The 13,444-nt window shown below is 45.0% G+C and overlaps 3 protein-coding genes across 3 annotated transcripts in view; all 3 read right to left on the bottom strand.

The window, feature by feature from the left end:
* Pmar_PMAR013622 (hypothetical protein) overlaps positions 1 to 1,109 on the bottom strand; it is a gene marked incomplete at both ends in the record, with an annotated part of 4,320 nt that extends 3,211 nt beyond the window's left edge. The window contains 2 exons of the mRNA XM_002781889.1: positions 234 to 361; positions 785 to 1,109. Of these exons, the coding sequence (XP_002781935.1) occupies positions 234 to 361; positions 785 to 1,109 (453 nt within the window). The remainder of the gene's footprint in view (positions 1 to 233; positions 362 to 784) is intronic.
* Positions 1,110 to 1,150: 41 nt separating this feature from the next.
* On the bottom strand, positions 1,151 to 8,620 carry Pmar_PMAR013620 (hypothetical protein; the record flags this gene model as incomplete). Its single annotated transcript, XM_002781888.1, has 17 exons — positions 1,151 to 1,202; positions 1,252 to 1,328; positions 1,760 to 1,896; positions 1,942 to 2,109; positions 2,541 to 2,697; positions 3,308 to 3,436; positions 3,484 to 3,888; positions 4,403 to 4,530; positions 4,714 to 4,861; positions 4,956 to 5,259; positions 5,364 to 5,488; positions 5,537 to 5,804; positions 5,861 to 6,723; positions 6,772 to 6,902; positions 7,550 to 7,740; positions 7,789 to 8,001; positions 8,484 to 8,620. The coding sequence occupies 17 exons, from the start codon at positions 8,618 to 8,620 to the stop codon at positions 1,151 to 1,153; spliced, it is 3,633 nt and encodes a 1,210-aa protein (XP_002781934.1).
* Positions 8,621 to 12,770: 4,150 nt separating this feature from the next.
* Pmar_PMAR013619 (hypothetical protein) lies at positions 12,771 to 13,444 on the bottom strand (the record flags this gene model as incomplete). The annotated part of the gene is made up of 3 exons (XM_002781887.1): positions 12,771 to 12,930; positions 13,074 to 13,250; positions 13,296 to 13,444. 3 exons carry the CDS (start codon positions 13,442 to 13,444, stop codon positions 12,771 to 12,773), a joined length of 486 nt encoding a protein of 161 aa, XP_002781933.1.

Here is a 13,444-nt window from a genome sequence, read left to right as displayed (position 1 = left end):
GTTGTCGTCGACGACTTGCACCAACCATCGTGTTTCACCTGGTAAAGAGACCTGTTTCTCACGAAATTACGAGGGAACTTACTATAGCGACTATCTGGGAGGTCAGCGGAAACAGTAAAGGTGAACTCAGTGTTTTTAGGGATATCATCTAATATAGGCGTCCTGTATACATACACACCATCTGATTTCTGAAATAGTCGCTGATTTAAAATAGAGAACTCATCAGAGCCTACCAGTTCCGAGCCGTGCTGTCCTTCAACTTCTACAATTCCACTCAAACTGACGAAGCTGTTGTTGTAGAATACATACCCTGGCGGAGCATACAGCTCAAGAACAGACCCACCATGGAGAAGGTGAGAACCTGCGGATAAGAACAGCCTGTAAGTCACGACGAATCGCGAAGTATTGTGATTATCGATTCTTTATACCCTCGCAAGACTGTTTGTTTCATCAGTGAGCTCCTCGATTAACGTCAGAATGAGCACCGGGCCAGTGTCATCAGCGTTAATGCAATTATTGCTCAAAAGTATTATTATGCTTCCAATTCCATAGACATTCGCAATCAATAGACAACACTCTAACGAGGTTGTCTAGGGAAAAAACTGATGGAAATATTCAAATCTCCGGAATGCTCAATCCTGAATCATTATGAATATTCCTCCAAAATCCTACCACGAAGAAGCGCGTTCGAAACCCAAAATTTGTCCTAGGGTGGTGTTTTTTATACACTGAATCTCAGACGACCTTTTCCCATCCCCCAAAAGTGACCCTCGGGAGTGCTTACTCATCATCGAGAAATATATGGTCGATTCCTTCGCTCCATACACCCTCGGATCAGCTTTGCTCTCACGCGTGTCCACATCTATCCTCACGAGCACCTCGAATCCCTCAGCGTTCAGTTTAGCGTCTTTAATGGTAGTATCCAAATAGGTGGTAATTTCCCAAGAAGAAGGACCAACTTCGTCAGGATTCTTTATGTTCTCGATAACGTACGAAAGCTCAGCCCCGGGAAGCAGCGCGGTAGAAATGGTCACTTCCGAGACACTTTTTTTGATTATCTCATCAGAAGATTGCGTATTCGCGGGAATCCGTAAAACGACGTCATTCATGCCAAAATGGGAGTTTATACGATCGATAATGTGGCCCTTGATCAGGAGTAGGTTAGCAAGGGGTTATTGGAGTTAGCTTGATCTCGATCGTACCTGGGGGGGAAATTCGTCACCGCGCCACAAAATTTAAGCTGGCCCTTACTGTAGCTGTTTGCAGCTCTCACTGGAGGCTCTACCAATGAAATGCTCACATCCTTCAGCTGAGGTATTATTGCGTACCTGTTTGGTGAGTATATTTAAAAATGACACCGCTGGGGTTCGAACCCGCGACCTACCCGTACAGTACGGCGCTAGCACGTACATCCCCCCCATTATATTGGATATGTTTTACATGGTAAGTGTTATCATCTGGAGTAGTCGCTGGGTTCATCGATGATACCGCGAAGCGAATAGGAGTCTGCATAGGGCAGTCTATACACGCTAGCTCAGGGTTGCCAACGAAACTGATGGCCACTACATTATAGCTATCTCTACGGGCATTTCTGACCAACGACAACTGTCACCAAAATTTCCTCAGAACTGTCACCAACACATGTAGTTAACCATGTGCATATTTTCCCACAAACTGATGAAAGGCCAACCCCAGGTCACGATAATAACGCACGTCATTATCAACTGAAACACCCGCGAGCGAAGCCGTCAATTCTCACCGAAGCGAACAAAGCTCCCTCCAGAATAGTCCACGAAATCATATTAGCAGAGCATACAGGAGGACTCCGGTCCAGGGCTGTAGATGGTGATACTCCTTCATGTGATATCAATGCATAATCCCTACACTCTTCCTTGCCTAAGAAGAGCACTGCCGATCAAATAAACATGAATATGAACTCACCTATCTCGCTGAAGCTGAAGCCTCGAGGGGCTAGTAGCACTATCTCGTCACTGGCCACAACGACGTCCGGAAACGACATGAGAAATTCTAAGCGGACTTCGGTGAGGCCGTAATGGGATGACGCAGATAGCATCTTGAAAGAGGTGGTGACGAAGTTCACGCTGAAACCTGAGATACAAAGAAAATTAATTTTGTGGCGCAGTGACGCGGCACTGAACTGTCAAATTCACAAGCCGCGAGGATGCATCGCAACTTTACGATTATTATTCATCAATTGAATAAGTATGCAACACGAGTGAAAAAGTTATTTCACCTTTCACATTTCTCAAAAACGCGTAAAACACGTGATGTACCTCACATGAGATGGAGTCATATTTCGTTCGGTTGTGTAAGTGTTTTCAATTCAGTTCATATCGCGAATATCGCATTTTTCCAATAAAATACCGCGTTACTTCGCCAAGAATAAATCTTAAATATGGAAATAAATACAAAAATTTCACTGGAACAGAAATTTACATTTACAGTGACTCGAGGCCTTGTTGCAGACCACCACGATGCACTAGAAAATACACCCTAGAATGCCTATCCGAATTGCATACCTGGAAACTGCGCATAGTCTAGTGTAGAGGTAGTAACATCAGCCTTCTCATAGGACTGGAATGTCCACGAGTTCACAGGAGATATCGAAGTAGGGTTACTAACCATCACTGTAATTATGTAGATCGCATTAGCGACCATCGATTGGCCAGCCGAGACCTGAGCATAACCCTGATGGAGAGGAAGCAACCTCGGCTAGAAGGCCCAACCCGGTCTTCAACCGAAACCGTGCGAGAGACGACCACCAGCCTCTCGGTACAATACCGAGAAGGAGCGCGCGGTATTTCACATACTACTGTAGGAGGTACAGACTCTTTGTATTGTTACATACATCTAGTAAAGTGTCATTTATAGATAAAAATTGGAACTAGTGAAATTGGAAACAGCTATAATAGAATTACCGATATTTTTAATGGCAATTAAGGTAGAGATGGCAGTAGAAATACTGGGAATAATGAGTAGAGAAAAGCAGTGTTAGAGGAATATATGTTTGCTTTCCTCGGTTGAGTTCAAGAGTTTCCTCACTAACTATAGAGCATAGGGTAGAAGTGTACAGAAACCAACACGAATTTCCCGGGAAATTCGGGAAATTTTCCCGGAATTTTCTCACAATTTCCATATTATAATAATCAACACACGTAGTTGACCATGTATATATTTCCCCACACTGGAGAAAAGTATTATAGCAGCTCCACCGCAAGTTGAATCTACTCAACATTGGGTTCTATTCATGTTCATCGTCATGAGTAACTAACAACAGGTGACCTACCAGTATCTGGCAGTCATTTGACGCTCTGGCTGCCCCTTTACACTCCACTTCGATCGGCACACCAGTGTCTCTCTCACTCACTGTGGCCTCACATTCCGAAGCTATCAGGAAGCCCGTCGGTGCTTCTATCTACAACAACAAAATATTCAATCAAATAACGACTTTGGAGGACTTACTTCGATAAGGCCTCCACCCGGAATAGTGTTGGTAACCCCAAGTTCGATAGTAACCAGATTATAAGTAGGTCGAATGCTGGAGCTAGCGCTAGTGTCACTAGCCGTAATTTTCCCATAGTAGAATGCCCATATCGGGAAACCATCAATCGGCTCTGAGGTTTCATTTCCGTACTCGATGAGCCACTTGTTGCGCTGTGGCGTCGCGTTGGGGTTCCTCAAAATGCCAAGCCGGAATATGTATAATTTGCTTGCGTTAAGCCCCTGCCTGATGTCCATACGAGCCACGTTGTCCTCAGCAGTACAACGCGTAATCTCCCCAAACGGCGGAGCTGGCCATGGTTCGTAAAGCTGGGTGAAGCTATCTGGAAGGGATGTGTCGTCTGTCGACTTGGTGGCATCGAGAACCTGTTATCAATAGAGCAATAACATGACTAGGCATATACGTATAGAGCTCCCCAATGTTGGAGTAGGAATATATGTTCGCTTTCCTCACCCGAGCTCAGGAGTTTCCTATACAGTGTTGGAGTAGGAATATATGTTCCGTTTCCTCAGCTGAGCTCAGGAGTTCCCTCAGTAATAATAGAAGTTTATATACGAATTCGGGTAGAAAGGTTCAGAAATCAACAAAAAAGTTTCCGAAAATTCTTAAATTGTCACCAACACATGTAGTCGACCATGTCCCTGTACGACTGTGATTCCTTCACAGCGGACGCTACTTAATCCTCCCAAAATGGCAAAGATAATTTCACTATCACAAATGAGTGAATAGGCTCAAAATATCATCTAGGGGGCAAAGGTTCCATGTGGGGCGGGAGGGCAAGTCTATGTATGCTGACTATCCCCCGGCTAAACAGCGGTAAGTTATGCGAACCGATAACGTGAATATATTCAATAATTTCGTGGCGCGCGAAGCACTCACCCGAGAAGAATCCGTGACGACTCCGCATTCATAATCAAACTCGAAGCCAATCGGAGCTGTGACGACCAGCTGACCATCGAGGCCAGCGTGCGTTAGAGCGAACCCGAATATGAGCTGATTAGGAAATCCTGAAATAGAATGAACACTGCGCATCCCGCCTGTAGACTGTTGAATGTGCACGGGGAGGAAGCGAAATTCTTAGCGACTTTAAAATTTCACCCCAGAGGGGTGGGGCGCGTTTCCTGGTATATCGTTCGATCAGTCGTTGAGATCAACTTCATGACGCCAACAGAGGTCACTATCGCACTCACCAGGACGGTCATCCCTTCCTGTGAGCCAGTAGCTCAATTCTTCCAAAGTACAAGTGCTCGATACTGGGGCGATGCCACACTCATCCCGGCGGCGTTGCTCCAGTAACCGATAGGCATACATTGGGCCCTTGATGGAGAACCCAGGTGCCTGACTATTGTAGCTGAACCCTGTCTACGTTATAGCCCAGCTATCATCAATTTCAGAGCGACATTCTCATAGCGCACGTTCAAGGGAAGGTTACCTGCGTTGAATAGTCTAAATAGGTCTTTCCGCTGATGAGGGCGTAGCTGTGGAATGTCCACATACCGATGGTATCGCTGACTGTGCTCGGATTCTGGACGGTTAGACAGAACTTGTACATGCCAGCGGCGATGCCGCTAATGCCAGCAGTGATGGTGACCACGGGTATGTCACGAGCAGTCTGATCGATTTCATATCGGCAGTAGCTATCCGTTGGTAAGGACGTAAAGTCGGGGAATGTGATAGCCGTGCACTCCTTCTCGAAAATGAAACCGGTTGGTCCTTCAATGACTAGTCCTCCGCCCCTGAAAAACCAAGAAAAACGATCTCGGTGGGACTCGAACCCACAATCTTTGGTTCCGAAGACCAACGCCTTATCCATTAGGCCACGAGACCATACAAAACTCACCGGGCAATAGGGGTTATAGTCTGTATGCGGAAGCATATCTCGTTATTCGCCCCAACGATGCTCGTGCGATAGGTAATCTCTCCATTGATCAAGGCTTGCACTGGCGGGGCATCTTCCACTCCAGCCTACGTAATGCATTCGTCACGCGCCACATAATTCTTCGCCCGCCCTACTTCAGAACGCCCTGTCAATGTTGTTTCATCGAAGCCGAATTCAATGATGAAAACATTTGAACTTGCAGTTGGAGTATTCCGAGGAACTCTTATCTTAGTCTTGATGCCATACTGATAGCCGGCCACCAGTTCGCTGCTCAAATACGCCACAATGAGCTCATTGAAGGGCTCCACGATCGGCCGACTAGGAATCGTTGTCAACGGCAGATCCCTATCGGCCCCTTCGACAACCTCACTCTCCGCAAGACCAATCTGCGGTGATTTGTATCTGAGCGGAGCGAAGCGATTCATGTTCCAGGGATGATTTTCGATATGGAATGTCACTTGAATTCCTCATTAGTGAACTCCCATTTGTATCCTCCAGGCGCCACAATCCTGAAGTTTTGTTTCGTGTTCTTCTGGACGATTATAGGAAAGATGATTATATCAGTGGGAGAATCCGTCTCCAAAACCGCCGGTTTCAAGTCGACCAAGGTGATACCAAAGTTACTGCGCGGCATTGCTCGTTGGTAAACACCCCAAGACTGGCTATTGCTGCCCGCTGCTTCCTGAGGGTTCATTCTCACATTGTAGAAACTGCGATCACATGGTGAACCAGATTTTGTGCGAGTCGTGATGGTCCATCTACCACCATGCTCATACTCAGCGGCATTCCGAACTTGCAGACCGAACGCGTAGAACTGTCCTCCCAATATACGGCTGGTAGTAGCGACCCGAGCAACGTTATATAGGGTGCTCGATGCAGCCAAAGTTAAAGTCGCTGCGCCACGACAATCAATATTCGTGCCAACCGGTAATCTCTTCGTGGGAATCGCCGGTTCGGGTACAAAATAGCCGTCGTCAAGCGTAAGGAGCGAACAATAGTTTGAAAAGTCAAAACCCGCAGGTGCTTCAACCCACACTTGTGCAGCACCATCATCAGCGCTACCGCACTCTTGTTCCGTCTTGAAAAAGATCTGCAGTTCATTCCAAGCCTCTACAGCGAAATTGGTGGGAATAATGACTTCGTCCGACAGCTTTCCAAGAACCGCCACATTAGAACTGAAATGCTCAGGATTGGCGACAGGCGCGAAGGACGCTGTCGTCGTCGTGGGTTGCGACAAAGTGAACATCAAAGCTGCCTTATCATAACTCGGCCCGCTGTCTTTCTGATTCACTTCAAATGTCCACACATTGGTACTATCGGACTAAATAACCCAACGATTATCGATGAAAACTCCCGGGAATTAACTCACCTGTTGTAGCGCTGTAGAGGGATTGTCCACAGTGATGCCGACGAACACCACAGTGTTGCCATACATCACCATACCCTCCCGGAATGTGAGTCGACATGTGGCCGGAACGTACCCAGGTTGGCTTATCACGCCTGAAAGAGAAAATAGTTGTACTCTTATAGTGTCTGTAGTAGACTTATTGCAGACAGGCCATAGCATTCTCAGGTCAAATTCTTATTTTACCAACAAGTTTAATTTTTTTACCATTTTTCGGTAATATTGGAGTTTCACGCGTGATATGAAAAACACTAGTTAAAAATATATTTCACGACTACTGCGTAGCGCGAATATCGCGTTTTTCACCATGTACTACGCCACTTCACGTCAAACGGGTGAAACTACATTTTACCCGTGGTTGTAGTAGTAGAATACTAAGAAGATTCATATGTCTTGCTAAATACTACCCGGAAAATGTTATACCCAGTTAATTCGAAATTTCGGGAGTTTATTTTAACCAAGGACGTGCGCAATAACAATGCGCGCGGGTTTGTCAAAACCATGGGTAAAAAAGTTAACGGAAAAGTTAAAAAATCAACCAAGCGAGTAAAAAATTCAACTTGTCACTGGAATAGTAATTTGACCTGGAAATGCGGCAGTGCTCACTAACGCTGGTTCCGTGATACTCGATCACACTATTCAACTGTGGTACACGGCGAATCATAATAATACAAAATAACATTACACAACCTCCCAGCATAGGTACTAACACATGAGCGTCACGCGCCACGAAATTCCCTACCCAGAGCGTCCGTGCTGTTCCACTCAGCCTCGTTGACCAAGTCCGCTACTGCTTGTCCCAACTGCCCACGGCTCGAGGGCACCAGATATTCACCCGTCTCGGCGTCTTTGAAAACCGACAAAGTGTCCGGAACAAAATTATCGGCAATACACGATGAAGTGCATGCACTACCAGTTTGGGCACATTTGTACCTGCTACGATAATAGCGCGCGCCCGAGTGATCGATTTGGGTTACTCACCCTGGTGGTAGGAAGAAAGTCATCTGCGCATCTCCGCTTGTTGCAGCATAGACGTTAAATCCCGTGACGATCCGAAAATATAATTCGTTTTTCAAGTCGCCTTTGAATGGCTTCTCATTGCCGTCTCCAGTCCGACTCACCATGCTCGCCGATGCCACTGTCGTTTGCACCCATAATTTTGATGACCCAGTGGCTACCACCGAACCCCAGTAACTGAGAGAGAAAAAAAACATAATTTAGCGGAGCGAAGCTGCATTAATTGACCATTTCATCAGGGGAAGAAGAAGCGATTAATATAATTTACAACAATGAACTTCTATGAGGGTGAGGCGCCAGAAAATCATCAAAAACGATTTTTTTTTCACATTTCATTACGATGCGAAATCCGATGCAAACTACCATCACATGATCTTCCACGCATCTACTAACTTCACCAAAATTCATCAATCGTCATTTTTTCGGGAAAAATTTTTTTTTGAAATTTCGGGAAAAATCACACTCGAATCGAGTGACTCGATCCACACAGCTAAAAAATGCCGTTTCCAAAATTTTTCATGGGAAAATTTCTTCCGAGTCAAAATAATATCCACTAGCATCAGTGAAATACCATAAAGAATAGTTCCCCACAAACCCCCTTTTCTGCATAGTTTTCGCTGTTGTCAAAGTCACGACCAAGTAACGCCATCCCAACTCACTGCGGGCCAGCATCCTCCTCCCGTAAGAGCTCAGCCGTAATCGCCTCTGGAAAGAAGCCATTCTCAGGCAGCCTGAGGTTGCCTATATTGATGGTATGCTGAATGACATCAGTGATTGTTGTCAATGTTGACGGCATCGTCAATTTGATAACCTGACCAAGGCAGCAACGATATCACCTATTTCCGCTTTGGTCATTCAAACTAGGCCTTCGTGACGAAGGGGTGGAGCTCACTGAGTCCACGTCTATGGACTCAATCAAAGAATTCGACATAGGTCCCCGGTTCGATCCCCGGGTAGGACATTTCTCCATCATCAAAGTTTTTCGTGCATATCTCTCCGAGCTGTTCGCATAATCGAGTTTTCTGATTTTTCGCAACACCTCCGCATATAGAGGAGTCGTTTGACCTATCTGATAGCCTCCACGCTTCGTAGTTAAGCCAGAATAACTCTGCAGGCACGCACAACGCGAAAGTGCCTGTTGTTGCGGTATGTGCTCCGCTCGCTCCGCAATTTTCCCGTAAAATATACAGCTATGAATCTAAACCACGCCACGGGTAGCACTTTACGGTGATGACACTCGAAATAGATAACATCATAATCTTGTACAACTGACTTTGCTGAGTTGAAATGAAGTCACAAAATTAGAGTTTTTCCTCGCTGGATTATTCTATATGCCAAACCTAGAGTCAATTCGTATAGTAGACGAAGTCAACAGCAGCAGTCTTGGTTCTCAGATGTTGTATCCATAACGTTGCGGAGTGCTCGTCGATAAACGCATACTATCACAACTTGTAATGATATCAATCACAATACCCACTCATTCACACGGGGCGACCCGCGCCAGTAGTAAGTCGGGAGGCATATGCTCGCTGATAAATTCGACTATATTATAGAAACAACTAAACAAAGGTATTCTATATTTAATGCCACACATACCGTAGTGTGGGAACGCTTCTCAAGATAGCACTGATAATTTCTTCGCGCTGCGCAAGATACTCCAGCGAAAGTCGAAAACATGGTATCAAACTTGACGAGTATCTGTCTGCTGCAACTCTCAAAATTTTGGAGAATTTTGAATTTCGCAATCGTGAACGCGAAAATTACTCTCGAATTTCCCAAATTTCTGTGAATCATCACCACACACGACAGTTTCTAATTTCGTGGCGCGTGACAAAAACTCTCACATTAACATGTTCCTCTGAGCCAACCACTGATTCAGCTTCAACAGTGACGTTCCCACACACAGCGCCTTGGAGGGGAGTACACGTAGCCACCACATCATGCTGAATATTCCAACTCAGTAGCGGATGCAAATACACTGAAATGCGTTGAGGAAATGCAAGATTGCAAGATTCGCTCCCCCTCACGTCTTATAATGCTTCCCGAGCTGATCGGCCCGCCAGACTCCGCCCGCAGTTTGACGCTGAAGGCCGGGACATTCGCGAGGTTGTTTGAAGCACAGGACGCTACTATTGGGGTGACACACCATATGCGAGTAACTGAAATTTGAGGAAATGCAAGTGGACGCAAGATTGCAAGATTGGCATATGACTATTGGCGACTATGCGAAAGTGATTATGTCGATTTTGATATACAGCACGGGAGTATCCACGATAATGTATGATCAGGAAACTATAAACGGTTTTCTGCTAAATAGTGAAATTAATGTCGATAGGTTTCCCGAAAATTATGTAAAAAATAACAGTTTTAATTCTCCTACAACGCTTACTTCCGAATTGAATGTTGCGTTACTACTATAAACATTTCAACGCAGTGTGCCTACTTATTGCAGTAAGGAGAAATGTACAAGTAACAAGAACAACGGTTGTTCTTGTTCACATCCACGGGGTTGTTGAATCAACAACCCCGTGTATGTGCCAGTTTAAAGATCAACCCCAGGTGTTTTGAACTGTTCACCCCCGTGCTAACTCCCTAAAAGCAATGCTTACCATCACTATTCCCACAATCTTCCTCAGTTCGACAGGGTTGACATTTTCTATTCGAGTCCGGCGTACTGTCAGTGGAATCATCATCAATACAGTACGAAGTGAGCTCCAACAACTGCTCAGTGCCACCAGTGACAACGAGCCCATCACTAGAGTGGAACGTGGGATTCCCAGCAACCCGACTGTTCGCCCCAGTAGCCATGCTCCTGCTGGCCACGGCCTTGCCGAGCTCAATAACATTCAGAGGGCGTTCAACAACATCGTCCATAATCCACACTTGAACCGCCGCATTCAGAGGTTGCGTTTTCGTAAGCGTTTCTCGAGCAATAGCGTGCATCACTATTTTATACCTGCACATGAATTCTTCGCCCTATGGGAATTCTGAGTAAATTTTCGGGAATTCCTGCAAATTTCTGCCCGAATTCACGCGTAAATTTGTATAGTTAGCGAGGGAACTCCCCAGCTGAGGAGAGTCCACACAAAGTCCAACACGCCTATGCTCACCTGGTTGCTGCCTTTAAGCCGTTCCTCTTCTGAAAGACTATATAAAATTCTGTCTTTGTTACACTCGGATCAACACTGTCCTCTTTTGAATAACATCCTTGTGGCATTGGAAATCCGTTCGCGTCCGATGACCACACTTCTTTCAAATATTTACCGCAAACATTCTGCTTCGCTTCGCTAAGCTCGTCAAAATTACTGTCAATTACAACCGGCCCATCATGAATCGTTCTGGCCTCCAAATAAGAAGGATCAGTAAAAACTATTTTCATTTGCATCGCGTTTTCAATTTCCGCGTATTTTTCGCTGATTCCCGTCGTAAATGATATAATTATCGGTTGAGACACGTCCGGTTCGATCGTAAGTAGCGATAAACTCGCAAGCATTGACGGAGCTTCTGTTATCACCAACGTCCCCGCTTCGGCCACAAAATCTGTCTCCGCAGAGTTCGCGCTTTCACTCCAACAAACTTTATATTCTCCCGTCGATAGTGACATTATATCTGTGTATTCCTGTTCGGAATTTCTCACCCAAGTTACTGCTGGCGTGCTTCCAACCTGATACGTTATAATCAATTACTTGTCTTTTGAATTGCGTATTCCGAAGATTCTCGATACACCGTAGGTTGAGGGAAAACGTTAATAGTATAAGAATATCTTCTCGGTACCATTTTTCACACTGTGAATGATCAGGACAATACTTCTAATTATTCAATGACACATACCACATCATTGACAACTCAGTGAGGCGTGCTCTGTTACGACCATTGTATATGAATCATATACAGGCTGATTGGTCGTATTCGTTGTTGAGTAATGTGACCATATAACATGATCACATCACTCAAGTCAAAGTAGCGGTCAGTATTCCTACGACACTCCACGAGATACTTACCATATCGAATGCAGGGTATGAGTCTTCCGAGAAGCTCAGAGGAATTCGTATCGAATAATCATCAATATAGGCGACTTCATGAGACGTGTTTATCATGTCCTCCTCCTCCAGCTTCCCTACAAATACCCAATACCATCACTTGTTAAAATACGTGGCGATTTTTTCTCATCAGTAGTTTGATCCGCGACACACTTAAACAATATAATATGGCTAGGAGGGTCTATATACAAAATTTCAGCTCCGTTTCAAGCCGTGACACGAAACGGACTCTTCGGATGGCGCGTACTGTGGCAGCTGTTCAACAACCATATTTCGTCGATCCACAAACAGCAATCCACCCCGTTGTAGACGATTCGGAGTATCAGGTATACAAAACTGTTGTAAAACCTCAAAAATCATCGAATGATATTCCCCACCCTCTGGAACTTCACATTCAAAACTAAACTAACTTTGAATTTCACAATGCGCCCTTAGTTGTCACCGTAAATTCCAACAAAATGCCGTCTACAACACGAGTCATTTCGAGGAATTCGGAGTGGGCGAATAATTTTTTCCTCACAACTAAACGAGTTCAAATTCATTTCGTTTTCCATCAAAGTTATCACACTTGTTCATCCCTAAATGCTGATTATGGAAGAGGGCTATCTTTTCCCCAGTTCAGAATGAAAAGTAGACTTGGAAATTTTCATTTCTTTGCTTTCAAAGAAATGAAAAATACCAATACTCAGTACAGTGTGGGTGAAATATGCACATGATCAACTACATGTGTCAGTGATAATATGAAACCCTGAGAAATATTGGGAGTTTTTTGTTGGTTTCGGAACACTTCTAGCCTTATTCGTATACGAAGTCCTATTTTTAGTGACTTATTCTCTTATTTCAGCTGAGGAAAGCGAAAATCACTGACTCAGTTTCCTCAACCGCGCCCCGATGAAAACAGTAATTTCACTCAGACGCTCCAGAGAGGACCATACAATACTCACTGCTAGCGCTTTTTCCGACGGTCGTCTCCACAACGTTATCGATTTGAATATAGTCACCATCTTTCAAGCCGTGTGCTACCGGTGTCACATTCGTACCAAATGTTATAATGGAACCCGAAGAACTGAAAACAGAAAAGAATATCATCGCAGCTTATACCTGCCATACAACCAAAAAGAATTTCCCAAAATTTTCTCAAAATTTTCATATTGTCACGAACTGATATTGTCACACTGCACAAAGAAAACCAAATATTTTCGTGTTTACCTTGGATCAGCTGGTACAATCGTCATCATATTGCCTATGCCCGATAGCAACGCTCCGCTATTAACGGGACCTTTCACATCCGTACTTTGAGTGGAGTTCACTACACCACAGTCTTTAAAGTGATCGATAATAAGGATACGGTTGCCACTAGACAGGCCCCATCCATGTATCGTTAACCTGAAAAATGCACCCTGTGGGATTCGAACCCGCGACCTTTCCCACTTGAACGTTAATGCTTCGGCAAACACCCACGCTTCCGAACCCTTTGGACCGCGGACCAGCAATCGGCCCACCACCGCCCAACTGTCTTGCTCATTGCAGACCTTGTCGCAGTAACATACCGCCACCCATCCACTTTTCAAAAATTGCAT

This window comes from Perkinsus marinus (genome assembly GCF_000006405.1).
Source record: "Perkinsus marinus ATCC 50983 genomic scaffold scf_1104296941026, whole genome shotgun sequence".
NCBI classification, from domain to species: domain Eukaryota; phylum Perkinsozoa; order Perkinsida; family Perkinsidae; genus Perkinsus; species Perkinsus marinus.
The sequence above is the reverse complement of the archived record's forward strand: the minus strand, read 5'-3'. Positions and strand labels throughout refer to the sequence as shown.